Genomic DNA, 16,045 nt, shown 5'->3' with positions numbered 1-16,045 from the left:
TTGCTAAGAAGTTGAAACTGAAAATAAGTTTCCTTGTAATATGCTGCTATATCTTTCTTATTAAACAGATAATCTGATGAGGATTCGTTGAGAAGTCAAAAATATTTGTAGTGCAAACTAAATTTAGCCTTAGGTCACACAGTCACTGAATTCCCCAAAGGCAGCATGACTAGTCTGTGTAAGCACTCTTTTACCTCACTGTGAAACTTGTTCCGTAACTTTGAAAATTCTCCAACCTAGTGCAGATGAAGGAAGAAAAATTGCACATGTTCTTATACAACAATACTAGATTGAACTGTAAAATGTGATTACTAAGAAGTTATTAATGATTGTTTCACAGAGACTCACCGGAGGCCGAGTTTTATCAAAAGCACCCATGGCTATCTTGAATCCAGCTCCCTCAGCAAGGAGGACATTTTCTTTTGGTACTCTTACATCTTCAAATGTTATACCTCTGGTATCAGAACAGCGTTGACCCATATTAATTTCCTGTTAATGAACAAAGCATAATGTTAATAAATTATATAAATATATAAACAATTGCAGTTTAAATAAAAGAGGTATTTCTTTTAAAGTACACTGTTGGTGATTATAACTGCATTACCAGAAATGGTAACAAGTAATGAAATTTTGCTTATGGTATACAGGGCACAAAATCTAGCATACAGAACTGCCATCTCTGGCAACATACACATAGCATATGTGATGCTTCTCAAGAGGACAGAACAGTAGTAGGTCTTGACCTTGTCAAAGGGTCAATCCCAGGGTTTGCATGAAATGATTAATACAAACCTAAATCGTGATGACTGTGCACTACAATCTTCATTCTACTGAATATGAGGAAAATGTCTTAACTGCACTGCCTCGGTCAGTTGGTCACTATTGTATATCATCATTTCCATTATACATAGTTTGCACAAGATAACGTTTGATATAAAAATAGTTTTGTACCAGTTCTTAACATCTCTCTACATTATCACTGCACATGATATTGACACTTATTATTAATTCCATGACCACAAACACGCTGTGCTATCCCTTGCAAACTGATTAAACATCCCCCCACCCCTGTGAGATGGTGTACTCAGGTGAATGAAAAGTCACTAGCATCACATAGATCTTAGCACATGCTTTTCTCTTAAGAGAATTATGTTGTGATCATGTGATTATTAATCACTACTCTGTCACATTACCACAAAGGGGACCACTACAACATCCATAGTTCTCTAAGTAATATTTTAACTGCCTTTTTAAATACAGGTATTTTACTACCAATAATCTCTCATCTTCTTTGGAAATTTATTATATAGTTTTATTCCCTAATGGAGAATGCTGTTCTGAGCTTTTCTTGTTTGTTTTTCCTCAGTAAATGCAAGTTCAAACTGGCTCTTGTTCCAAGATTATGTCTAGAGCTATTAATAAAATACTAATGTTTTTCCTGAACTGCATAACACTCAAGTACCTGCACTCACTTGGTGTAGTAAAGATACTCACTTACTTAAAATAGTTGTTGATAATGAACCCAGATACTACTTTCAGTTATAATTCTCAAAGCCATTTTCAGCAATTTGAAAACTATGTCCATTTTTGTGTACTTGGTCGACAGAAAAGAATCTCATAGCTAGAAATTGAGTACAGTTTTAATGACTAGCAGTGCAATTACTTAAGGAATAGCTGAATAATTTTCTAATGATCAATGCAAAGTTTGGATATCAATCCTTTAGCTTGCTCAGTAGTGTTTTTATGATGATATTTCCATTTCTTCTGCACTCTTTTCTATATTTCTCAGTTGAAAGGTTTCAAATATTTTAATTAGCTTTTATTTAATGTCATCTAGATAATTACAAAAACAGTGAATATTAACACTTTCCTGATTCTTTCTTTGTGGTTCTCCAAGATAACCACAACTTGGAGGCTTCCATCTTTTTTTTTTTTCAGGTGTTACTTATCTTAAAAGTACTTGTTCAATTGCTGTCCAACAAAATTAATGAAACAGGAGTAATGTTAAATAATCTGCTAAAGCGTAGGGCAAGATATCATTCAAACACTGGCTTGAACAAAATACATGAGAACTAATATACCTTCCTCAGTTCAAACATGCAAGCATGTTACATAGTAAAACTGAGTCATGGGGTACCTGTGTTGTATTAGTATTTAGTTACACTGTTGAATTCCTGACCAGTGAAAAAAATAGAGAACTCTCTATAGATGAATTACCAGTGTAAAATATAATTACCATTTGCATGTACAGGTCACCAGATGGAGACCAAAGAGTGCTTTATAATCACATGGAGGAACTTCTGGAAGAAATTTAATCTCCCAAGAAAAATCTAATTTTCTGCACTGAGATTGAATTTATTGGATTTTGAGAAATCAGTAGTGAAAAGACAATATTATGGTGAATGACTGCAGCAAATTTATAAGCTCAACTGTAACTGTTCCAACTGTAAAAACAGCAACCTCTGCATCTATCATTTACAATTGTTGATATCAAAATTTGGCCAAAGGACTGCCTAATAAACATTTAGTGAGTGCTGATGAGATATCAGATGATATCATCAAAGCTAGTGCAACATTTATTCTGGAGCCACTAGTAAACACTGGAAATACACAACCTTCAAATGATAAATTTACTAAGAGTCTAAAAACTGCAAAAAGTAAAACTCCTGCATAAGAAGGGTTCAAAATGTTAAACTGTCCTATAATTAGCAGTTTGTTTTGCTGGGCTTCAGCAAAAAATGTTCCTTAGAAGGTTAAAGAAAGGCTGATAAAGGACTCCAACATGGTTTCAGGGCTGGTAAGTCAACCCAACCAATGTTAGCCTTTTTAAATCAAATATTAACAGCAGTGGATGATACACAACATGTATCACTAACATTCTAATTAAAGTATATAGTGAGGAAAATGCAAAATTGGTTATGCATAGCTTAGCACAGTGGATCTAGGTCAATAGCTTCTTCATAAATTCTGAAAAAGCTATAACAGGTAACTTCCAGACTATACAGAATCTCCATACTGCAAAACCTGTTTTCACAATTGGAGGAAAAAATATCTCAAATCTGATTTACAGAAAAATTCCAGGCAAATGTATTCAAGAGGATTTGAAGTGGGAAATGCACCTCAACAATCTAAATTAAAAACTGAATACAATTACACATGCTGTTAGTTCTCACTCATAATACAAGCTGCTCATGGCTGGTGATAGATACCATAGTAATGTAGTCTTTACTGTTGTTTTTTAAAAATTGTGGAATTCCCCAAAAAATTATTCCATACATTTCTACACCTACGTCAGTACTCAACAATCCACTTGACGGTTATTGGTACCAGAAGCACCCTCTGCCACACACTGATTTCCCCACCCTGTTCCACTAACAAATGGCATGTAGGAAGTGTGATTGTTGATAAGCTTCTATATCAGTTCTAATTTTTTTAATATTTTCATCATTGTCATTTCACAAGAATTACATGGGAGGAAGTTATATGTTGCCTGACTCTTCATAAAAAGTATTCTCTCAAGCTTTCAATTGTAAACCTTTATGTGATGCACAATGCCTCTCTTGTGGCATCTGCCATTGGAGTTCATAAAGCATCTCTGTAACACTCTTGCACCAACTAAATGATCCCATAATGCAACACACTGCTCTTCATTGTATATTTTCTATCTCTTCCATAAGTTCTGCCTGGTTAGGGTCCCAGACTGACAGATTGTTGAGTAGTGTTCATCAAACAACAGCCTTGCAAGCCACTTCTTTTGTGGGCGAGTTACATTTTCTTAAGTTTATTCTCTGTTATCTGTCTGGTGTTGATATCAATGAGAGTAATCAATTTTTCACAATATAATGTAATTGTATAGATAAAAATCTACTCACTAAGCAGCAGTGGGAGAAGACATGTATAAAAAAGAGTTTTTATTTATGCAAACTATAGGAGCCAGTGGCTCCTCCTTCTGGCAGAAGGCTTAAAGAGGAAAGAAGAGGGATGAAGGGAAAGGGGCTGGAGAGGTTTACGAATAGCGGTAGAGTTTGGAAAAGTCACCCAGAACCCTGGCTCAGGGGAGACTTACCAGATGGGATGAGAAGAAAAGAATGCTGTCTGGGGTCTGCTTTTCCTACTGCCTGTTTCATGTGGTCATTCTACTGGACAGTTACTCCTTGACATTTTATGGTAGATGTTGTTTCCAGCAATTTGTCGTCAATAGTGTAGTTGTACAGTAGATGATTTCTTTTATTATTTATGTGCAATATGTCAGTCCTGCATTATTCGTCAATGTAACAATCAGCCCTGAATGTAAATAAATCATATGTAGGTCATTTTTCAAACCAATCTGTCTTCTGGCATTGCTACTTTTTTATAGACAACTGCATAATCTCTGAACAGTCATAAATGATCTAGTTGGAAGGGTCAGATGCTCTCTATGTACAGTGTAAATAGTAATGGTCCTATTGTACTTCCTTGGGGTGTTCTGGAAGATACCTTTACATCTGTAGATTTTGTTCCATTAAGAGTGACATGTTGTGTACTGTCTGCAAGGGAGTCCTGATTCAAGTCACAAATCTGGTCCAATACTTGGTAAGCTTGTAATTTTTTCATTAGATGGCAGTGCAGGGAAGTGTTAAATGCCTTCTTGAAGTCCAGGAACACAGCATAAACCTGAGTGCCATTATCTACAGTGCTATGGATCTTATGGAGGAACACAGCACAATGAGTTTGCAAGATCTCTGTTTGTGGAATCAAAGTTGATTTTCATAGACGAGATTTTCATTCTCCAAAAAAATCATAATTCTTGAACATAAAACACTTTCCATAATTCTACAACAATATAAACCTGTAATTATGTGCACCTGTACTATTACCTATCTTGAAAATGGGAATGAGCTGCTCTTTCTTCCAGTTACCAGGTACCCTTCACTGCTCTAGAGAACTGTGATAAACTACTGCTAGAAATGGCAAAGTTCTTTTGTATAATCTTACAGTCCTGAGGCCTTTCCACTACTAAGCGACTGTACTTGCCTTTCTATTCCACAATTGGTTATCTCAATATCTGCCATTTTGACATTCATATGATGATTGAAAAAAGGGATTGTATTATGATTTTCCAGAGTGAAAAAACTTCCAAAGACTGAATTCAGTATTTTGGCCTTCTCTCTAATATCTTCCATTTTGATGCCTATATGGTCACTGAGTGACTGAACAGATGATTTTGAACTGCTTACTAAATTTGCTTCTGGCAGTGTAACTGATGAGAGATCATAGAGTTCGTTTTGTTAGCAGATGACACAAGTATTGCAATAAATAGTATGTCGGATGTAGCTCTAGAAAACTCTGCTAATGATATCTTCATGGATATTAATAAATGGTTTATAACCAACTCACTGACATTAAACTTCGAAAAGACTCACTATATGCAATTCAGAACCTGTAAGAGGTTTCCACGCAGCATATGCATAAAGTATGAAGAAGAGAAGATAGAAGAGGTTGACAGTCTTAAATTCCTGGGATTACAACTTGATAATAAATTCAGTTGGGAGGAGCACACCACAGAACTGCAGAAACGCCTTAACAATTCTGTATTTGCAATTCGAGGGTTAGCAGACATAGGCGACATAAAAATGAAAAAGCTTGCATACTTTGCCTACTTTCATTCCATAATGTTATATGAACAAAAACTTTTGTTTGACTTGAAGAGTTACCCCAAAATATTATGAGTCCAAAAGCGTGTGATACATATTATTTGTGGAGTAAATTCATGGACATCCTCTAGAAACCTCTTCAAAGAACTGGGTATACTAAATACTGCCTCTCATATTATTTAGGACAAATTTCATTAAGAAGTAAATATACTACCTCTTTTTTCAACAAGCAGCTCAGTTCATACATAAAATACCAGGAACAAAAATGATCTGCACAAGGACTTAAAAGCACTTACTTTAGTTCAAAAAGGGGTCCACTACTCAGGAACACTCATCTCAATCATTTGCCAGCAAACATAAAAAATATAGTTACAAATAAAGATCAGTTTAAAAGGAGCCTGAAAGACTTACTAGTGGCCAACTCCTTCTACTCCATTGATGAATTTTTTAATAGAAACAAATGATGTCAAATTTTTTTTTTTTTAAGCTGAAGTAACAATACTAATAGTATGAATATATACAATGCATGTTCCACATCCGTGAGGATCTCCTCAGCACAAATCTATAGATTAGATTAGATTAGTTTTCCCTTCCAATCTAATCAATGATTTCCCTAAATTGCTTATGGAAAATGCCGGGATGGTTCCTTTAAAAGGGCATGACCACTTTCCCTCTCTATCCTCCCACAATCAAAGCTTGTGCTCCATTTCTAATGCTTTCATTGTTGATGGGACTTGAACACTAATCTCCTGCTCCTCCCTACTGGGATATACTTTCCTAAGGCATACTGAAATATGCTTTTGAATTTTTTCCATTTGTGCTCCACATCTTCATCTTCAGCACTGAATATTTGTTGTTTACTACTCAGATACTCTGCACTTGTATCCTGTGAGTCGTGCCAAACAAAAATATTTTGCAACCTTCCTTAACATTCCTTGCCATATTTGTAGTCACAGTTGCTGTCACAGCCTTATGATCACTGATACCTTTCTCTACATTAACTGATTCAATAATTTCAGATCTGTTTGTAGGTAGGAGGTGTAAGACATTTCCTTCTTGATTTGGTTCTCTCATTATTGGCTCAAAGTAATTTTCAGACAACAGAGTAAGGAAAAGATGGATTTCTACTTACCATAAAGATGCCACATTAGCTTGCAGATAGGCACAACTAAAAGACACTTACATATTAGCTTTCTGGCACAGCCTTCATCAGAAAAGGAAACCCACACACATTCAGTCACACAAGCAAACACACCTCATGTATGCATAACTCCCCTCTATGGGACCTTGGACAAGAATGCCAATCTTTTTCTTACTTTGCTGATAATCAAATCTGGAGTTTCCATTGTTTATTTTGAATGTCTTGTCTGAAAATTGTCACACAAATCCCTCTCTCTGGCACCAGTTTTGATTGCATGACTCTCCCAATCTATGTTTGATTAGATGAAGTAACTCCCTCTTAACAATGGCAGGATCAGTACAGTTATTAACAATATTCTGCAAATTCTCTCTGCAGTGCTCTCTACCACTACAGCTCCTGGCCCGGCGATCTATAAAAGCCTCTGATTACCATTTTAGACTGACCTTCATTGCTTAACTTCACCCAGATTACTTCAAATTCGGCAACTGTGGTAAAATGGAAAAGAGGGTGTGTCATCGATGACTGGGAGGCCACATCTGACTAAGTTAGGTTGCCAAATGCAAGTCTTCTTTCAGTCGACACCACATTGGGTGACAACACAACACAACACAACACAACACAACACCCAGTCCCTGAGTGGAGAAAATCTCCAACCCAGCCAGAAATTGAACACGGGCCTGCTTGCATGGGAGGTGAGCACGTTATCACCCAGCTAAGCAGGCAGATGACAACTGTGGTAATGTCGCTATATATTATCAGATTCTTTACTCCAATAAATATGGTACCACCATTGGTGACTAGCTTATCCTTGTAGTAAATATTACCATCTGAACTTAGGATTTCATTGCTATTCACTTCTGGCTTTAATCAACTTTCTGCCCCTAACTCTCTATTTGTGTGTTATAACTTTCAGTAAGTGATACTAATTCTGGGGTGTTTCCGTGGATGCTCCTACAGCTTAGTAATATCATGTTAATTTGTATTCAATATGCAATGACGAGCATGCTCTGAGAATACTGTGGCTGAGCGATATTTGATTTTGACGGGCTACTTGTCTCAGACCTGGGGTGGGGGTTGGGGTTGGGGGGGGGGGTCATCTGCTAATCAAAAAACCACATGTGCATGCCACACATACTTAACTACCCTAGTAGCCACTTCATACATATAGTGCACACCTGACCTGTTAAGGAGAACCCTAAAATTCTCCACCCAATAGCAGAGGCCAAGAAATGCACATCCGATACCATGGTAGACTCATGCGAATGGTTTGGAGTAGACTGCAAGGGCTAAACCAGACAGAGAACCACAATCAACCCTGGGTATGATGCTACAAATAGTCATCTTAGCCTGCAACCCACATGTGACGCTAGTTGCCTTTACCAAATCAGCCATCCACTGATACAAACTGAAGATGGCCTCAGAACTCAAGCAGCAGGCATCATTCATGCTGACACATGCCACTATTTGTACCCATTGTGCTTGATAGCCACAAACAGGGCCTCCTTCACATCTTGGATGAGACACCCCAGTAAACATCTGAGTGTACACTGCAATTCTTTCCCATCCTAGGCTGCTATTTCCCTGATAAGCTCCTCTGGAGCTCTCAATGACTAGTATACCTACCATGTGCACTTGTCCAGACTGGGCAAGAAAATCAGCCACTGGCCCCAGCAGGAGAAGCATCCCATGCTGGTTCACAAGTATTATCAACAGTGGGTAGCACCTTATACCTGTTGCTAAGGTGTAAGGAGCCAAATGTGTGGCCCATTCCCTCTCTTGCCTTCCACCCAGTGATATGAAAATCCATCACTCGCTATTGAGTGAAGACAGACTGATTAGATTTTGCATATCTGAAGATGCACCAGAGGATTATACTAGCACCAGAGGTGTCACGGATCTCATCAGTGGCATCCTGCTATCACTGCAGCTTTAAGAAGTAGCCAGAAGCCTGTCAACCATGGCCAATGCAGCTTCCAGATGTTTACAGACAATGTTTGTTGTGAGTGGACACCAGGAAAATTGGCCAAAGTCCCCATCCATACTATACTGTATAAGAAAACTGTATAAAACCTCAAAAAATACAAACAAGGCAAATGATGCATACAGTGTGCTACACTACAAAGTAAATTTACTCAATACAAATGATTGAAAAATAAGCTAACTCTTACAACAACAAAATAGCACTACTAGAAACAACTAAATAACTAGCTACTCTTCACTTCTACTCAGAAGTAAGTTTGGATACCACAAAGTTGAATGATGTAAACATTCAATAGTACTCAAGTCTTCTAACAGAGTGGAGATCAGGAGCAGATTATCTGTTGCACCCAGTTTGTATACAACAATCAGAGAATTATGTAAATAGTGACCTATGAGGCAGAAAACTGCATTAAAAAGTAAACTCACTCAACACAAATTATTGAAAAACATGCTAACTTTTACACCAAAAATAAACAGCACTACTAAAAACAGCTAAGTAATCAGCTGCTCTTCAGCTATATTCAGAAGTGTCAGGATACTTCTAAATGATGTATAGAAGCTATACACAACACTTAATCTGTTTCTGGTCTCCACCCTGCTAGGCAGCTGGAGTTCAACTTAAAATACAGAGAAAGATTACCAGATTGATTAGGAAGACTTAAAAAAGCATTTACAGGAATCTGTGGATTTAGTTAAAGTCTGCCGACACTGCCTCAGCCTTGTTTGTATATACTGTACAATGAAAGGATGTTTACATGGAATGATAAGTATGTCAGTCCATTTAAATGGGAAGGAAGGAGGATGGGACCCAACAACCAGCCACCTACAAGACCTGCCCAAATGTTCACACCAAATTTATGCTTACATGACTTCACATATATACCACATTGATTTAACTCTTGAACATTTGGAACAACAAAAATACATGTATTGAGATTCCACATTTAAAAATGAGTGTTTTGGTCAGATGAGGCATATTTTGCCAGAGAAAAGCCATTTAAGCACTGCAGGGAATACTGATGCTGAGAAGGTTAGTCCTCTTCTACCAAATGTTGCACTTTCTGTTGGTGGTACAGAAACAGGTTTCCATCATATAGGACATCCAGTACTACAGTGTGCAAAATCTGTAGCAACAATCAAATGTAATCATTTAACTGTGTGTAGTTTTGAGGCATAATTTAAGGACACTGAATTAACTTTACTTACTCCTGATGAATTACCCATGACCCTCGAGCTGGTTGGAGGATTTTCAGCAACCATATCAATCCATGATACCACTATAACTCAAAACTGGTGTGACATATACCTCCACACCAGTGAACATTTGTTACACCTACCTCCACATTCAACGCTAGCTAAGTCAAAGAAATTTTTTTTAAAGAATTACTTCTCAGTATGACCTCCCAGGCAGCATCCTTACCTACAAGCTTTTCAGACTGTTTCTGACCACCTTGTATATGAAATACTAATTTTTACAAAAGGGGAATCTTAAAAAAAATAAAACATCTTCAAACATAACTATGATATACGTGCATGTGAAACCAGGCAGGAGCTGGACCCAAACATAACTGAAGTAAGTACAAACTTTTGCAGATGAGGAATGTACCATATTGGATTTACATTACACAGCCATATGCCTTGTTCCTTAAAATGCATACCAACGTTAAACACATTTAAGGTAAAGTTGAAACAATTCTTTCTTGATCACTGTTTCTGATCTGTCACTGAATTTCTGGAACATCATAATAAGTAAACCTCACTTAACAAATATTGTTAATTATGTGTTATATCATTTCATACTGTAATGTACTTTGTGTTGAGCATGTAGTGTTACTACATTACTTCTGCACATGATCGCAGTAGTTATTAAGCATGTCTGCTTATAATATTATGCACTTTTATTGTGTTAACCATGTAGTCACATTGACTGGTGTAATTGTAAATTAATTATGTTTGCCTTTGTCCTATATCATGTGTGTAAAAAATGTGCTAAAATGATTCTTGGACCAAAACAAATGAATATTGTTCTTTCTTTGGGTTTATCTTTCATGAAGAATTCACTTCATATTTAAGGAAAGGAAAGTATGAAGATCAGGGTTTGATATCTCACTGATAATGGAGAAAGATCAAAAGCTTAGATAGGACAAGGATGTAAAAGGAAATCAGCCGTGTCTTTTTTTTTTTTTTTTTTTTTTTTTTTTTTTTTTTTTTTTTTTTTTTTTTTTTTTTACAAGTTATCTCAATTATTTGCCTTAATTGGTTTAGAGAAACTGAGAAAAACTTAAATATTGATGACTGAGTGGAGATGTGGTTTGTAAACTGCTGCTTCTGAATCCACATCCACCATCATAATCACTGTACTACCTAGTTTAGATATATGAAATCAGAAAGACTCAAAGATTATTTACTACAAAACTTGCTACCCATCTCCAGTTAAATCTATCACAATGATTGTATTCATATTGTGATAGTAATCAGCATTTTTTGATTAAAATAATGTTGATATATGACCAATATTCCAAAAATGTTGCCAATATCATTGTTTTCAAACTGCAGTGACTGAAGCTTATTTTTCTATTTGCTTTGTGTATATAGAGAAGAAGAATTAAGATAAACAGCCAGATAGTTTGAAACACTTAGTAATAAAACTGCAACACAAATGGTATTATCACTGGAATTATTCTAAAATCCCTCAACAAGGTTTCTGTCCAGATGTTTGGGTTAATCTCAGGAACTATTGTAGATATTTTGATTTGGCTTTTCAGTAATAGATAAACTGATCCACAAGGAAGGTATGCAGACTCAAGAGACAGGCATAAGGCAGTCAGACTACAGTAACTGGCAGGAAATAGATACTGCTACTGGGAAGCTGGCACTAACTACAGCCAACTTCCTAAATGACCTGCCATACAGGAAATATCAGATATGAAAGTGATAAGAACAGATGTTTTGGTAGAGAATTAATGTTTAAAGGATATGAAGTGAAATGTGGGAAAATTTGCACCAAGCTGGTGCAACATTTGAGGGGCTAGCAATTGGGCATAGCTTGTGCCAAACGAGTGGAGCAATTGGAAGGACTGGATGGAGTGGTAGCCACAGGGATGACAGTTATATAGGAGAAGAGGCAACAAGCCACTTTGACTCCTAGCACCTCTAGTGATTTGGAAGGAACTAACGAAACTGGAACTGACCAATGAGAGCTGTCCAGTGATGTCCAAAATTAATCCTAAAGTAAGACATTTCATTTTCAGTAAATAATCTTGTAGCCAATAAATGAAACGTATTCTCTTCTATCATGAATTAAGCTGTGTGGTTTCTGTTTGTTTATTTAAATAACTTTGATATGTCAGTAGCAGTTTCATTTAATGATGAATGTTATGTTTCTTCAAAATATTTAACACAACAAATTGGAATTGAAATACTCCTGTAAATGCCCTGGCTGTTCATCTGGATATTATGTAGGTTCAACAGAGAAAGTTAGCAGCAAGCATTTCTACAGGTTTCCAGAACAACCTCGAGTTGCTTCTGAAGTGGAAAAGTGTTTCTAAACATTCATCTGACGTAAACTGTGCTACTTCTTTTGTTTGTGAAGATCATTTTTTTTCAAAGAAAACTTTATGAATAAAACTAGGCATAGGCTGAACAGGGGTGTGTTTCCAAAACATGTGGCAGGTCTTCCTTGTGAAATTGCCAATATCAGTAGTGAATTAGGTGAGGCAGTTGTTAATAGTGAATTACGCCTACCAAGCACTAGTAGTGCTATGGCAAGTGTTTATAATAAAGCTGCTAATACCAGAACTTAAACTGATGTTAATGAATATAAATCTTATTTGTGCTTTGGCAAGTAGTTTTCATGCAGCTGTTAACACCAGTTTCACCTGATCCACTTCTGGTGCTAATAGTGAATTGGTCCTACCAAGCACTAGCTGTGCCATGGGAAATCTTTATTATACAGGTGCCAATATCAGAAGTGAAACTGGTCTTAGAGAATTACCTAGCACTAGTTGTGCTGAACAGAGTTATTGAGTGGTGCACCTCTTAAATTTTTTTATCTTCCCTCAAAATGAATCTGCAGATGGTGAGTACACATTCTTATCTGAAACATTTTGTAATTAGGATAGTGGTGTTTTAGGTTCAGGATTTTTCTGAACACTATATTTTAAGAAACTGTGTACCTCTTTTGATTCTCAACTATTTGAGAGACTGGGAACACACCATCAGTAATAAGACTTAATGTTGTTAAAGACAAAATTATTAAAAGGTTTAAAGCTATATGTCAGTTAAAAGAAAATTACTTTTTTATTTCTCAAGCACACAATAATAAGTTTTGTTTTCATTTCACTGTTTTTATCCACCTTTCCTATTTTTGGTACTTAATATTGATGTCTTCTTTTTAGTGTTCAAGCATTTACAATCGTATAATGTAGGAACTATTGTAAGAAATTAGTGATCAGAAGTGCAAGTTTCCTGGACAATTACTCAGAAATTATAGTCCTGAAACATAGTTGTAACAAATTTTAGAATTCTTCATTAATTAACAGTATGATAAACATTTCATAATTGAACCTCTTTAACTGCTGATTGACATCTTACAAGCTGCAGGATCAATGGAGGGAAAAAAGCCTATTAAGAGAATAAAGTATGACATTATTCAAGAATATTTGTAGTCCAATTTAGCTGCTACAAGTTTTATTTAGCTTGTGACAGTTATATAGACTACAATCTTGTTTTGATTTACTGTCAGTTTCAAGTGTTGTCTAGTTCTTACGATGCACAAACCGTCCAGGAGTTTTTTATATCTTGATAGAAATCACTATAAGTGTGTGAGTTAACATCAAGATATAAAAGCTGCATAAATTTTGTGCTTCGTAAAAACTAGATGTAACACTTTAACACTACAAGCTTGTTTCAACATACTGTCAGCTTAGTCAAATTAACTGCTGCAGTTTTATTTAGCTTCATTTATTAATTCCTGAATAACAGGTTTGTCACTGCTGCACTGCAATGTGCTGCAGCTGTGTTTAAATTATTTTATTATGATGCTAGCCAAAATAAATAACTGAGATAAGAAAATTAAAACAAATCCCCCCCCCCCAAAAAAAAAAAAAAACACTGCAACATACATAAGCTAGGAGGGATGCAACTCGCAATGTTTATCCTTTGATAGCAGCACCCCTAGTGGTATAGAGATGAACTAAGACTGTTTTTCCCTCTTTCAACATGAGTGTTGTGCCTCTCTTTTTGTGTTGTTCTGTGGTGGTAGCAGCTCACAGCTCCAATGATTGCCATGCAATGTCTCTCCTAACACCAGTTACATATAGAATGGATAACATTCATACCTGCTGAGAACTTTCCCGATATGCGTTGCTTAACTTATTTAAGTAATAAGAAAGTGATGATGTTCAGGTACCTAACATTGTTAGCCAAATTTTACCATAATTGTATGAAGTGGCTAGTAAACAAAATTACAAATGGAGGACTGTCTGGTATACCAGTAGATACTTGGTTCTACTCAGTTCATATATGTACTAGCAACTCACTCCATCTTTGACTGAGGTCCTTGCAGTTCTATCTTTATGTTGTGGCTAATCTCAGGATCTACTGTAGGGATTTAGATACAGTTTTTCTCAATATGTAAGCTGATTAATGAGGACAGTTAGTGAATATTATTTACAGTTTTTTCATACAAATTGGCTGAACAATGATCAATAAGACTCCCATCACGGGGAAAACAATGCCATTGCCATCTAGCAGTGAATTATAGAACTCCTTCAAATCACACCCCCATGTGGGTCCGGGGATTAGAATAGGCCCGAGGTATTCCTGCCTGTCGTAAAAGGCGACTAAAAGGAGTCCCACCCCCTCAAGGGGGTCGTTAGCGCCTGCGTCCGGAGACGGACGGTTCCACGACCTCTATTTGCGGTCATTTTGCTTTTTCACTTCTCGTTTCTTCCTTCCTTCGGTTGGTTGCTTTCTTTGCTCTTATCCACCTCACTGTCTTCCTTACTCTTTCCTTGTCTTCTTCTCCTTGCCTTCTCCTTGCATTCTCATTGCCTTCTCCTTGCATTCTCATTGCCTTCTTCTCCTTGCCTTCTCCTTGCCTTCTCATTGCCTTCTCATTGCCTTCTTCTCCTTGCCTTCTCATTACCTTCTTCTCCTTGCCTTCTCTGGTCTCCGCCTCGGCGTTTGAGACAGTCTGTCCTCTCTCTCCCTCTCTCTCTTCCTTTTCCTCTTCTTCCTTCATCCCTGTGCGTGCCTGAAGGCCGACCCACGCGTTCGCACGCGTAGCCGGTGACGGGGTAACGCGTAATTCCCCGCCCTGGGTAGACATGTAAGGCACGCGCGTACCCCCTGGTAAAGGCCAGGCCCGGGGAGGGGTGATTGCCTGAGCTGATACCTTCTGACCATGCCGATTGGTCCCTCCGTCTGGTTCTCGGGAGGTGTGACCTGAGGTGTAAACATTCACCTAAGGCGGGAGTGCCCCCTGAGAGGGTCCCCACAAGGAAGGAGCGCGCCATCGGAGACGCTGGCAATCAGGGGGGATTCCTCCGCAATGGATTTCACTCCATCTGTCTCGACTTCTGCCCAAAAACGGAAACGTGACCAGCCACCAGTGACAAAAGTACTACCGCCTGCCCCACAGTTCCTCGTCATTTCTCGATCTGAGGACGGAAAGGATTTTTCCTCTGTCAACCCTTTCGTTATCCAGAAGGGTGTAGATGCCATAGCCGGATCTGTCAAATCTTGTACCAGGTTGCGTAACGGTACCTTATTACTAGAAACTGAGAGCGCCTTTCAGGCACAAAAACTGCTTCGGGCCACACTCCTGTACACGTTCCCTGTGCGGGTGGAGGCTCACCGAACTTTGAATTCGTCTCGTGGTGTGGTCTATACTAGCTCCCTCGATGGACTGACTGACAAGGAGATTCAATCTTTCCTCGCTGAGCAGGGCGTGACGGCTGTCCATAGGGTCATGAGAAAGGTCAACAATGACCTTGTACCGAGCCGGACACTTTCCTTGACCTTCGATAGTGTTAAGCTGCCATCGCGCATCAAGGCGGGCTACGAGGTTATTTCTGTTCGCCCCTATGTCCCGACACCTACGTGCTGCTACCAGTGTCAGTGTTTTAATAACACTCGCCAGTCTTGTTCTAATGCGGCTAAATGTGTCACTTGTGGCAGGGATGACCACGAGGGTGACTGTCCACCTCCGTCTCCTCGTTGTGTGAACTGTCAGGGTGACCATGCCGCATCCTCCCACGACTGTCCTGTCTCTAAGGAAGAACGCTGT

At 37.9% G+C, this 16,045-nt stretch overlaps 1 protein-coding gene across 1 annotated transcript in view; it reads right to left on the bottom strand.

The window, feature by feature from the left end:
• LOC126469629 (probable medium-chain specific acyl-CoA dehydrogenase, mitochondrial) overlaps nt 1-16,045 on the bottom strand; it is a 196,190-nt gene that overhangs the window by 60,878 nt on the left and 119,267 nt on the right. The window contains exon 8 of the mRNA XM_050096755.1: nt 349-489. Coding sequence (XP_049952712.1) covers nt 349-489 — 141 coding nt within the window. The remainder of the gene's footprint in view (nt 1-348; nt 490-16,045) is intronic.

Source organism: Schistocerca serialis, chromosome 3, assembly GCF_023864345.2.
Source record: "Schistocerca serialis cubense isolate TAMUIC-IGC-003099 chromosome 3, iqSchSeri2.2, whole genome shotgun sequence".
Taxonomy (NCBI): Eukaryota; Metazoa; Arthropoda; class Insecta; order Orthoptera; family Acrididae; genus Schistocerca; species Schistocerca serialis.
This window is presented reverse-complemented; position numbering and strand designations above follow the sequence as displayed.